At 37.5% G+C, this 13,593-nt stretch overlaps 1 protein-coding gene across 6 annotated transcripts in view; it reads left to right on the top strand.

Annotated features, from left to right (window-relative positions):
* The window catches only part of smarcd3b (SWI/SNF related, matrix associated, actin dependent regulator of chromatin, subfamily d, member 3b), a 46,066-nt gene that overhangs the window by 17,024 nt on the left and 15,449 nt on the right, over positions 1-13,593 (top strand). For 4 of the 6 annotated variants that reach the window (XM_062994001.1, XM_062994000.1, XM_062993999.1 and 1 more), the window contains exons 3-4: positions 5,126-5,215; positions 10,277-10,319. In XM_062994001.1, coding sequence (XP_062850071.1) covers positions 5,126-5,215; positions 10,277-10,319 — 133 coding nt within the window. The remainder of the gene's footprint in view (positions 1-5,125; positions 5,216-10,276; positions 10,320-13,593) is intronic. The other 2 variants (XM_062994003.1, XM_062994002.1) reach the window with 1 other exon arrangement.

Here is a 13,593-nt window from a genome sequence, read left to right as displayed (position 1 = left end):
TAATAGTCTGTGCCACACTTAATAACAAAACACACCTGGGGCACTCTGAATAACCTCTGTGGTAAAGCGACTCGCAAAAGCCACAAACTGAAAGCGACACTTCAGAGTGGTTCCATTTACCCGTTTATCAGGGGAAATATGTGCTAAGTGCTGATACATAAAGGCATTTGCTGATATGGCTGCAGCTTTCAAAACTCTGTTTTACTGACACTTTTGTATCCGCAGTAGTGTTTTCAAATTTTATCCTCTAGTATAAGAACATCCACTGAGTTGGATTATCAACATCATTATTCATGGATACCCTGAATTAAGTGGAACAAATTCTCAAGGAAAAATATATAAAAATAATGCAAATATAATTAAATCAGTTAGATACTTTGAGGTGCATGTGTGGGGCTTTTTACAGTAGGAAGATGTTTAAGTTATTCATGAGGAAATATGACGTCCAAGAAAAAAGGATTTTTCATGTGGTAGACAGCCGGTGTTGCATTTTGTGTAATTTATATCAGAGAGAGATCTCTAAAACAAAAATGACACTGTAAAAAAAAAGTGCAGCCAACTTAAAAAAATATGTCAACTTATTACAAGTGAATTTTTGAGTAAATTTGCCCAACTCAAAATATTAAGTTAAATGATGAGTCCACTTAACAAAAATTATTTTGTCCATAGAATCAATTACAGAACAAAGCAATGTTAGTTGGGAGAACAAAAGCTATCACAACTTCAAAAAATAAGTCCAGATGGTTAACTTAATATGTTAAGCCAAAGAACAATCTTTATGAAACAAGGTGAGCATTATTAAAAACCTTTATTAAACAGAATGGGGTAAAATACAATATGCAAACAACAATATGCAATTTAGCAGCAAAATAGCTTAATAAATAACTTACTAAACAACCTACTACTAAAAATTAGCTAGCTAGCACGCTGACATGCTGACATACTGCCAGAAAACGACCAGCTTTACTCTCTCCCCCCAGCAGTTCTGGGCTTCCAAACATTGTTTTACATTTATTTTCACATATTTCTCCAGCTAATACTTCTACAATAACAATAGCTACATATTCACAGACCTTTATCCGCTGATGTAAAAGACTTTCTTTACTTTATGCTAGCGATCTCTCAGAAACATGCTTAACCCCCTACCGAGACAGGGAAACCCTGTAGCAAACGCCACTGACCTGAAGTGCGCATGCGTTAACTAATTAGTTAGTATTGTGGATCAGAAACGTACAATTGTAAGTTACATCAACAAAGCGAAATTAGTTTGTAATAAGTTTAAGCGGAATTTGTTGAAATTACTTAATATGACGTGAACTCTACCTACTAATTTATTTTAGTTCAAATTACATTCTCATTTTAGTTTAGAGAAATGTTTGAAAGTCAGCTTTTTTACAGTGTATCTATTAAAGAATCAGAGAAACTTTAAACGGATTAGTGTCAGCTTGGTTAAGAGTCTATATAGCCCTGTATAGTCCTTTCTAGCCACATCCTTACAAATGAGCTTTTTTTGGTTAGGGAAATAACCATAAATATGGCTTTTGTACTGGAAATGATTTCTATCATTGTTTTCCTTAACTGGAATTTCAGACATATTTCAGCTTTGTTTAAACTGTTTTCCACTGGTAGACAGCACTTTTAGAAGTGCATAACGTAACCTGTTTCCTGCCCTAGTTAATCAAACTGTGCCCCAGGGATCAAATCTCAATCTTCTCTTTTTTCACTTTAATCGCTCCCTCTTGTTTAAATGATCTGCCAGATAACTGCTCTCTGTTTTCATTATTGCCATTCATGTATTTAATTGTCAGCCATTACACACCATGCTCAATTACAGCGTGTATCTAAGATCAAATGGAGAGAAAATAATGCTAACGTTCTCAACCAGATACAGACCTCAACCTCAAATTTTGGCATGTTTATTGTGTGAATGTCACCCTCACAAGCTGTTTCAGAACATTTAAATGTGGCATTAATATTGATGCAGTGATTCAGTTTTTTACATGCCTTGTAAAAATAAACTTAGACTCTTGTATAGACTCTTGACAGCCATTGTGTATCTGGAATGGATCATATGGAGTTTGTTTTACTTAAGCTCTTACAATTAATTTATTACAGAAATCATTGCAAAGTTGATTCCTGAAATGATTTAGAAAACAGATTTGTTTACCTGACTTATATTGACCACCTCCAACCGTATATGAGTTCTACATCACCGGAAAAGTATACTAAATACCATCATCTTTGGAGGTGCAGCAGGAAGGGGTCACACCAGGTTCTCGATTTAATCTACCTGTCAAGTCACTGTCTGTGAAGAGTTGTCCAGTCACAATTTAATACCTGTGGTGTTCTTTCAGCTTTCTTATTAATGACACATTTTAATAGTTTGGGAACTGATTACACTGGGTGCAGTTTTTTTAATGGAATTATAGTCCATTCTTGCTCAGCAGTCCATTGTGTGATCCTACTCTTAATGATACCATACATGGGTCATTCCTGGGATTGGGTGCCTTTTGGACCTTAAAACTTTTTGAAAATGAAACACTGTTTTAATTTGTTTTTCATGTTTTATTATAAAAAGGACATGTTATACTTTTCCAAACTAATATTGATTAAGCTAAATTACACATGCACCTCATATACACTGTGACGTCCACCCTGTTACGTATTAGGTTGTAACAGGGTGGACCATAACAGGGTGGTCATTCTGACATAAAATTAGCCATTAGCTAGCAAGTGAGCAAAACCATGCTAGCATAAAAGTGAATTCAGACAAAGAATTCTCTGCTTTTTAATATGATTATTTTTTAAATGATCAAATCGTGTTGCTTTTTCTCATATATCCCATAACAGGGTGGACATGTTATGGTTGACCATATAAGACTTCTAGGATAAAATGTGGAAAAAACAACATTAAAATGAGGAGCCACTCATCTTCCACCGTTGTTTTCCCTCCAAAAAGATCATGTGAGCTCCAGGAAATGATGCCAGTATGCAAAACAGTTCTTCATTTTAAGAGACAGTAGTAAGAGATAACAGGGACAGCAACTTGAGGGACGTGTGAAAAACCCTTCTAATCAGCAATAAAATGAAACTCATTAAGAAAAAAATCCAAGGTTTAGAGGGACTTAAGCAAAGCTTTTAAACAGTATTGAAAGACTGAGATATTTTCATGATTGAACCTCATATATCCATCACTAAATCAGAATGTACAGCACTGGGGACATGGGAAAACATCTGGTATATAAGAGATAAAAACAGTATGTATACAGTCATTTTATTTTGCAGGCAGCCTAGTCAAGCACTTGCTGTGGCTGTGTGGCATGTGCAGAGGCCTGACATTGTCATGGAGTGGTTCAGTATGGGTTTTGCACCTTGCTATACATGGACTAAAATTTCTCTGGACTCCCTAAATCTTTTTACAATATTATGTATGTTAGATGGGAAAACACCTTATTTTTCTGCAATCTTTAATCAGTATCCTGTTGTATATTTGCTGCAATATGTTATTTTATTGCATAGCAACAATCAAACATGGAAAAATTGATTTAAGATTTCAAATAATATTTTTTTTTTTTTAACTTTAATATTTTTTTTTTAACTCTTTATTAAGGCAAAAGAAAACTACAGGTCTTGTGCAGTCACAAATAACATCATGGCTATGAAGATCTACAGCACTTGCCGTGAAATTTTTGCAATTGCTTCAACGTCCGTCATCTCGCAGCAGAAGGCATAGCTCGACTTGTTAAATTACACAATCCCTCGCGTGCCCTAATGTTTAAATAGAACACTCCAGGGCGTACAGTTATTAAAAATAGTGTACAGTAGGGGTGGTTGATTATTTTCCCAAAACTGTGTGCCCTGGAGTGTTCAATTCTGCTTCTACCATGTCATCTTGCCAACAAGTACAGTATATATAGCATTTTTAAAGAAGATCAGTTTATGTTGGTTGTAGCTACATTTAATATGGTGAAGAATCTACAAACCTGCTGTCATTTTCATTACTGCAGCTATAGAAATTAATTCCTCATTATTTTTTATTTGTCAAAAACAAAAGCTTCCATTTACTTTGTTATATAACACTTACATTTGGGTCTTTTGATGATTTTTTACATTTATTGTTTATTGTATATTTACACTGATCAGGCATAACATTAAAAAATTGTATTAGTCCATCTGTTTCTCTACATACCTTTTTAACCTGCTTTCACCCTGTTTTTCAGTGGTCAGGACCCCCACAGGACCACCACAGAGCAGGTATTATTTAGATGGTGGATCATTCTCAGCACTGCAGTGACAATGCCATGGTGGTGGTGTGTTAGTGTGTGTTGTGCTGGTGGAGTACCATGTCCACTCACTGTCCACTCTATTAGACACTCCTACCTGGTTGGTCCACCTTGTAGAAGTAAAGTCAGAGATGATCCCTCATCTATTGCTGCTGTTTGAGTTGGTCATCTTCTAGACCTTCATCAGTGGTCACAGGACGCTGCCCACGGGGCGCTGTTGGCTGGATATATTTTGGTTGGTGGACTATTCTCAGTCCAGCAGTGACAGTGAGGTGTTTAAAAACTCCAGCAGCACTGCTGTGTTCTATCCACTCATACCAGCACAACACACACTAACACACCACCACCATGTCAGTGTCACTGCAGTGCTGAGAATCATCCACCACCCAAATAATATCTACTCTGTAGTGGTCCTGGGAGAGTCCTGTTATGTTATGTCCTGTATGCTGATCGGTGTATATATTCACCAACTGCTGGAATACACCCTGGACAGGCTGTCAGTCTATTGCAGAACTATCAAATTCATTTACACTCTACATCTAGGGAGAGATGTGTCGTTACTTGTGGTACATGGGTAAATAAGCTGTTCTGTTAACACCCAACCAACGAGCTGTTGATATACATATGTTAGCTAAAATATCATCATGCTTATTAATTTCTTCATTTTTGTCTTTCTAATTAAGGCTACTTCTTTTTTTTTGGTTGATGGTTGATGTGTATTTTGTCTTTATTACCCATCAATAGACTAAACCCTAAACACGCCTTTCCAGACATTCTGAGGCAGAGACATAAAGACTCGGTACCCTCTAATCAAGAACCATTTAAATTCCGCTGACTTGTAGGAAGCCTGTGGGATTTCCAGGAGCCAATGAGATGCCAGCAAGGCAGATGGACATGAGAGACGCCCAGTCAGATCTGTCGCTTGGATCAAAGTAGGACCCCATTCTGCTGCATGATAGATTTTAGTGCGTTTTTGACCCAACCCACGTCCCAAACCTTTTCAGTGATCCCTACACAACCCTCAGTTTGTCATGTACCAAACCAGCTTGTGTGTTTTTTAACAGCTTTTTTGCACTTCACCTCTTCAGTGTGGAATAGATTTATAATACCTCAGACTATTTTTAAAAAGTTTTTTTTAAATGCTATTAACTTTTTAACGTTTTTATACCAGTTTTTCTGTATTGATTAATATTTAAGCATGAATGCATGTATGATATAGGGTGCTGCATGGCATGACAGTATATATAAAGTGCTAAGAAAAAGGGAATTTGCCAAATGGAAAACCTATCCCACTGTTGTAGCCACAACATTTCACTAAAAAATTCTTTTTTTGAGCTAAGTAAGATAAGACCCACAAAATGGCCTAATTTAGGGCAATTCATTAACCAATCAGTTTATTGGTTATTATTATTTAAAAATGAACTATGACATGTACAGTGATTTCTGTCAACTTTTACTGGTTGATTGTGGGTTTTCTTATCTGCTGTGTTAAAACATATGGTACAAACAGCAACACAGATTTTTAACTTTTTTTGAGTTAAAAATTGAGTTTTTAACTTTTGTTGAAGGTATTATAACCTTATTTTACTTTGTGGCATGGCCCTCTTACTTATTAGTGATTATGATTGACTATGGTGAGTTTCTGTGCCTATATAAATAGAGCTAGTTTGACTGCAACTATTAAAAATTGCATAAAAATTGTGACGTATAAATGTTTCAGATATAATCAAAGAATCACAGGTCTGCTGTAAAGTCACATTTGCTTTTTGTGAAATTATGTGGAAGCTTTTTAACTCCAGATTGTGAATAAATACAACCCGAGTATTTGAGGGCCTTTCTCCTGAACCCAAATGTACTACCATCGCATTGGTGGGGTTTGAATCAGCAATTTTATGATTACTAGTCCAGTACTTTTATCCCTGAGCTATCAATGGAACTTAAGTGACACTGTTCACAGTCAAGCATGCTTTATATCTCAGTGGGCTTAGAAAATACTGTGCAAAAAAGAAGACCCTTCTTCTTAATTGTCACTGTACAGATTATTAGATTTGTTGCTGATGGACAAAGAAAAATTAGTAGCAGCAGCTTCTTTCTTGTATGGCATCCTCTAAGCTCACATTATAAAATGCATACTTGCCTGTGGACAGTTTCACCCATGTTTTGGCAGCTTCTAATTTATGGAAAACCTGTCAAGTTAAGTCAAATTTATTTGTATAGAACTTTGTACAATGGACTTTGTTTTAAAGCAGCACATTTTCAGTACAAAAACCCCTAAAGAGTTGACAAGGTCAACAGTGGCGAGAAAAAAACAACTCCCTAAATATTATAATGAAGAAACCTTGAGAGGATATTTGGATTCAATTAATTTTGATTAAATAAATAAACAAAATGAACTGAATGGAAAAAGTTCACAAATAAAAAGAATAAAAAAAAAAGAATAAGTGGTTGTTCACCATCCTACCATCCGGACAAATTTCATTTTAGCATGATGTGACAAGGTCTCCTTCAGAGTTTGGCAAGAAAACCTATAATAAAAGACACTGGAAAACAGATTATCGAACACTAGTTCAGGTATATTTATTTACAGAGTGATTATATAAAAAAAAAAACACACAAAATCTAAATACAAAACCGCCATCAGAGCTAGAACTAAATGCTAAGTGAAAGCTAACTGCTAATGCTAACCCGACACCAAACTGCAAAAAAAAAACCAGGAGCAAGGAAGAGCAGATCTCATGGAAAAGTCTGATGTTGTGCAATGAGTCCATGGCATGGGAGGCTATTTGAAAGCGGAATATCAGGTAAGGGATGAGCTGTGATCAGGTGATGATACATGCTGAGCATTAGAGGACCTGGAATTTGTAACACCGCGCCTTTATGTGCTTTTTAATAGTTGCAGTAGGTACAAGTAGTCCTATTCATAGAGAACATTTTTACACCATTATCTAAGTTTCTGTATGTATGAATGTGTAGTAAAAAAATGTATAAAAAGATGTTCATTTGATGTAGGTTATTTGGACAATTCATTTAGTCACAGTAAACATACAGTTGCAGATCACACAAACAAGGTTACGTAAACTGTGATGTCAAGTGATATTTCTTTTGCTAAATTAAATCAGTATGCTTTTGCCTAAAAGAAGGGCAACTAAATTATTTTCAGTATTTGCACCGACATTTGCTACCTTAATAATTTTGTGAAAAACAGTGTTAGGGGCACCCAGGTGGCGCAGCGGGATATTCCGCTGGCATCCCAGCATGAGTTTCTGAACTCCTCGGTTCGAAACTTGGTGTTGCTGCTGGGCTTCATCCAGTGGGCATAATAATCTTATCTAAATGTATCATCCTGTTTGTCATACTAACCGTTAGTGCCACACCACTGTAGTTTAGCACAGCTTTGCTATTATGCATAACTTTATACTTGTCTCAAGAACAAATGATTGTATTTACTGTACAAGCTCTATGGTATTATCACTATAAAGGTGTTGTTGTCATATAGATCCCCCCCCTTATTATACCAATTACTGTCATAACTTAGTATATTCTATTGCCTGATATTTTCAGACTTGAAAGTTTGGTACTATTTTAAGAAAACGTGATTGTAGAAAAAAACTATTCTTAATAAAAAATCTCACAACCTCAGAGGTGTGAACTTAAGCTAAATAATTTGCCCAGAACATTTGATGTTGCATAATGCAAGTTTGAATGTAGAAAACTACTCGTGTTTTTTGTTAGCGCTGTAGTTAGAAACACAAATTTAAGTCCAAGACAAAAGTATCCCAGACACCCAAGATCAGGTATTATTGGCGCTCGACTGGTTAGCGTACAGGAAACAGCAAATACAAGTAGATAACTATAGTTGTGTCATGATTTTAATTGTAATGATCATAAAGCAGCTGTAGGACATCAGGTCAGGTCATTTTATTTAAATTATTTTTACTTATTATTTAAACTGAATAATAAAAGTAAGTCACAATTGCAGCATTTAGTTGCTTTATTTAAAGCAGACGCTTTTAAATGTCAAATTCAAGGCCTGTGGGCCTCATCTGGCCTGAGGTACAATAACACCTGGCCCACCAGTATATAGGACGCACACAGTTGATACTACAAGTCCCAGAATGCATTGCAACAGCGAGCATGTCAAGACCTGCAAGTCGTCTAGCTGCACCTTTCCCCCACTCTACTGCACATTCATCAGAGGTCAGAAGTCAATTATGCTCATGTAACCTACCTTAATTTTCCTTTTGCATTTTATCCAATATCCTGTTTATCCTGTTTAATAAATGTTGACCCTGTTTTGCCCTTGACCTTGTACCGGTTTTATTTTTGGCCCTCTCTGTGATTGAGTTTGACACCTCTAATTTAGAGATAACATTTTGAAGTGATATTCTGCCTTTTTCTGGAAGTTATGCAATGACAAGTTGGCGGATTCCCAAAAATACAGAGAATCAAAATAGATGAGATGCATAATATCTGGTACAGATACAATTTAGAGTACAAGTAATACTGACCAATGACATGCACTATATATCCAACAGTATGTGGACACCCCTTCTAATTACTACATTTAGGGATTTTATTTCCATCTTTAGGTAACTGGTGTACGAAATCAAAAAGTGAGGGGACATTTTCAATTCCTGTTTGCATCACAGGCTCTGAATGTGGAAAGCCTCAGACTAAAATACTGACACCTGTGTATTTGTTGCAGCTTCTTTACAACAACCAGTGGTAAATCCTGACAAAAACTACAATCAGACTGCGTATAAAGAGTCACACGCCCATTCATGCTGTTGCCGAATTGACTTCCTTTCTTCAGGCCAGTTGTGCCTGCTGGATGTCCGGCCAGGGTGATACCATTGATTAGATTCAAACCTGAGCTCTCCACACTGGTGGGCTAGCGTATTAGACCACTGAGCCACTTGAGCACCCATACGCCTTCATTTGGTACAAGTCTGTTTTGGAAGGGTCCTTCTCCTGTTCCCAGATAACTGTGTCCATGTGCACAAAGGGAGATGCATAGCGACATGGTTTGCAGTAGAGAACTCCAGTGGCCTGAACAGAGCCCTGACCTCAACCCCATTTGAACATCTTTGTGGGGATCTAATCTAACATCAGCACCTCAAATGGCCACAGATTTTCACAAACACTCCAAAATCTCTGTGGAAAGTCTTGTGACTCTCATAGTCCACACAAAGGGTGGAAACTTAGTCCCAATGCTCAGGGTTTCAAAACGGGGTGACACATGATCAGGTGTTCACATATTTTTGGCCCCAAGTACAACTCTAAATATTCTTTGGGAACTGTATGTGATTTCTAGATTAGATAGAAGGACACATGAAACTAATGAGTACTAATGAAATCTAAACCTAATCAAATCTAAAATTAATGATTCACTGGGAATTAAAATCGTTTGGTTTCTTGGATGTTTTTTTCTTTGCATAAATTCACAGCATGATTTTTCCCAGTGTGTTTGCAGAACGCTTTGGTCTCTGTCTCCTGTACTTTTAATGTCTTTCTAATTTAATAAGGAGGTAAGGAGGAGTAGTTCTCTTTTCATCCTGACTGCTAAAGTGGCTTTCCCATTCAGCCCATTGAACTACAGGAAATAGGAAGTTAGGGAGGGTCTCCGCTTGACAACTTTGCAAAACGATCCTTGTGTTGCTAGCCAAATCAAATGTAGAGACATCAGTAAAGTGATGAACGCCGCTACTTCCAGCCAAGGTTCCGGATACGAACCGTTTGCCAGGGCTCCAAGATGTGAATCTGTCTGTGCCGGTCTACTACCTAGTTCTGCGCTACTGTTGGTAGCACCATCTGGGCTGAAATCACTCAAACACACTCACACACATATGCTGGCAGCATTCTTGTATCCTAGGCCAGCCTCTGAATTTTAGCAGATGTCCCGGGTGCTACATTATCAGTCTCCATAGTAACATCTCATCCCCCTTCTCGTTCTGTCCTTCACTCTGCTTCTCCTTTCTCCCTCTTTCCTGCAGCACTAAGAGGAGGAAAATGGCTGATAAGATCCTTCCACAAAGGGTGAGTTGTAATGTTGGCATTATTTGGGTTTATTTTAGTGTGTGGATGCATGTGTACCTACATGTTAAATCTGGGAAACTGTGTTTGTGTACGATTGAGATCGTGGCCTTTCTGAAGGATGTCACAAGCTACTTACCTCGAGAAGTATACAGAAGGGCGGTTGCTGGGCGCTTGAATAAATTTGGCTAACAAAATGCGGTAATTTTTTTTCTTAAAAGGGCAGAGAGTCAAGCGTCCACAGGTGTATAAAAGTAGAGCCCCAGTTCTGGGATTGAGTCTCTCAGAGCAGGGTATAGGTGACTAGGCAGTTAGGGGTCAGCAATACTAGGGTTTATTTTTGGCATTCTGTTTTAAACATGGTGCCTTTTTTAAGCAATACACAAAAGTTGGCTGCAAAATTATGCTAACAATTTTTAATACTGCAAATTTGTTAACTTTTATTGGTGTTCCTTGGAATTCTAATATTGGAAGTAAACTATATATACAATGTAAACACCCCTCATGATTTTGAGGTTTGTGTGTTTCAGCCACCCACTTCTAACACTTTTAATCAATTTTATCAAATAATTAAATACTTCCAATTTGGTGGCAACTGTTTTAAAAAGGGCCCTGCCTGTTTTAGCATGACTGTGCCCCTGTGCACAAAGCCAGGTTTAAAAATATGTTTTGACAAGTTTGCTGTTCTAGGATCTCTAGTGGCCTGAACACAGCTTAGAAACTAATTGCAAGTCAAGTCTTCTCATACAACATCAGAGCCTGAGCTTACAAATGCTGTTTTGACAGCCCAAATTTATACATACACATTTAAAAAAAAAAAAAAAAAAAAAAAAAAGCCCACACAAAGAAGTGGATGCTGTTATAGCTACAGGGGAAATTAATGTTAATCCCCATGGTTTTTGAATAGGATGTTTTAAAAGCTCATGGTCTGGCGTCCACATATTTTTGGCTGTATATTGTACATCAACGGCATTTCTTTGCCAAGGAAGTAATAATATTTTACTTGCAATTTGTACAACAGTTTATTTTTTATATCATACACTATATGGTCAAAAGTAATTGGACACCTGACCATGATCTTGTTAGACATCCCGTTAAAAACAAGTGGTATCAAAATAGAGTGATCTCAGCTATTAAAGTAGCCAATCTTCTGTGAAGGCTTATCACAAGACTTTGAAGTATGCCTGTGGGAACTTGTACCCATTTAGTCAAAAGAGCATTTGTATGGCTGGGCACTGATGTTAGTCATAAAAGCCTCAACTGATATTCCAGTTAATTCCAAAGCTGTTCAGTGGGGCTAAGGGCAGGACTCTGGAGTTTCTTTAAACCAAACCTTTTTTTACGTCTCTATAGAGCTTTCTTTGTGCACAGGGGCACAATCATGCTGGAACAGGAAAGGACCTTCCTTAAACTGTTGCTGCAAAGTTTGAAGCATTTAGTTTTTATTACATAATTGATTTATTACACCTGTTAGCAACTGTTGTGGCTGAAACACATGGATTCAAAATTTGGAAGGAGTGTCCCAATACTTTTGTCTATATAGTGTATCTTTTAATAAGTATTATTGTATAAAATGTATTGAATAATTGGAACGTTCACAAATTACAATTTTACATGTTTATTGTAATAATTTTACAGCAACTTAATATCAATTAACTTTATGTGATGAAAGAAAGTTCAATAATTTTATTTAACTTTGTGGCATAATCTCATTCCTGGTTATGGAAACTGATTAAATCTGGTGACCTTTCTGTGCCCAAATAAATAGGGCTAATTTGACTGCACCATTACAAAGTAAATTCAACAGTAGTCTCTGTTTTTTGTTTAAGATTTTTTGGTTTGCATTTTACGTTGTCCCATATAAGAGTATTGGCGCCCCAGCAGACAAAATTGGCCACTAGTCTGCTGGGTGGAAAAGACCAGATTAATAAAGGGTCTTGACGCAGTGTAAGAACCCTGGTTAGTAGCCAGAGGCGCTTGTCTAAAAGTAGGAGTATCCACCCAAATATGGACAAGTAAGAAGGGGTTGGTGGACTGCACATGCACCGGAGAGAGCGTGTGGCAGGCAAATATACCCTCCTCAGTTGCAATCAGGGTCCCCAGCAGTGAAAGACTAATTGGTTACACTAAATTGGGAGAAAAAGGATGAAAATGCATAGATAAAATAGTAAACAAACTCACATTAGTCTTGAAAAAATTTACTAAATGACATCAGTTGTAATACCATGTGACTAGCCATAATCTCTTATGTATATGTGTGTATTATGGGTATGTGCCTTACTAATTTCTGTGAGGGAGTAAGTGAGTGAGAAGTTAATCAGGCATGGTCATATCACCGATGCCAGTCACATTACTTAGCGTCTGTGAGTATTCAATCTGTTATTTTCTGTCTACATCACATCCCAAACCACGAGTGAGACAGAGACAGGTCAAAAGAGACTGAATGCATGATCATGTGCCCTACACGGAGTGAAGCTTTGGCACACTTGTTCTTCATCCATCTGTATGTGTGCATGATAATGTGGCACTGGAGGGGTTGCTGTGGATTCTTGGCAGACATCAAACACACTTGACAACATGCCATTAAACACTAATGCGGTGTATATTTCTGTGTTCAGGTCATTTGCCAGCTGACACATTTCAGGCTGTGTTCAGAATTAGACAGAAGATACACATAGCAAGCAAATTTGATGCTCTAGGAGCAGCCCATTTAAATTATGGTGTGCATGTTACATCTCTGAGGTTGCCAGGTTTTTCCATCATGTAGAGCTTTTATGGTTAATTCTGTAATCTTTGTGAACATGTATGCAAGTTGGCTGCAATGTAATCTTTGCATTATATTATATTTTAGATTATAACAAACAATTATTATCAATAATAATTAATATAGCCTTAAATTTATGCTCACACTTGTGCATTGCTATCCTCCCAGTGCAACCCTTTACATCTTCTTCTTCTTCCTCGGCTTTTGTCCCGTTCGGTTGTGGGGGCGGCTCTCGGCGGATCATGATCCGCATTGATTTGGCACAATTTTTATGCCGGTTCCCCTTTCTGACACAACCCTCTCTATTTTATCCGGGCTTGGGACCGGCACTACAATGCACTGGTTTGTGCATCTAGCGGCTAGGTACCTATAGGACAATTTAGTGTTTCCAGTTAGCCTGGTGGCATGTTTTTGGACTGTGGGAGGAAACCGGAGCACCCGGAGGAAACCCACAAGGACACGGGGAGAACATGCAAACTCCGCACAGAAGGGACCTGGACCGCCTCACCTGGG

This window comes from Trichomycterus rosablanca, chromosome 4 (assembly GCF_030014385.1).
Source record: "Trichomycterus rosablanca isolate fTriRos1 chromosome 4, fTriRos1.hap1, whole genome shotgun sequence".
NCBI classification, from domain to species: Eukaryota; Metazoa; Chordata; class Actinopteri; order Siluriformes; family Trichomycteridae; genus Trichomycterus; species Trichomycterus rosablanca.
The sequence above is the reverse complement of the archived record's forward strand: the minus strand, read 5'-3'. Positions and strand labels throughout refer to the sequence as shown.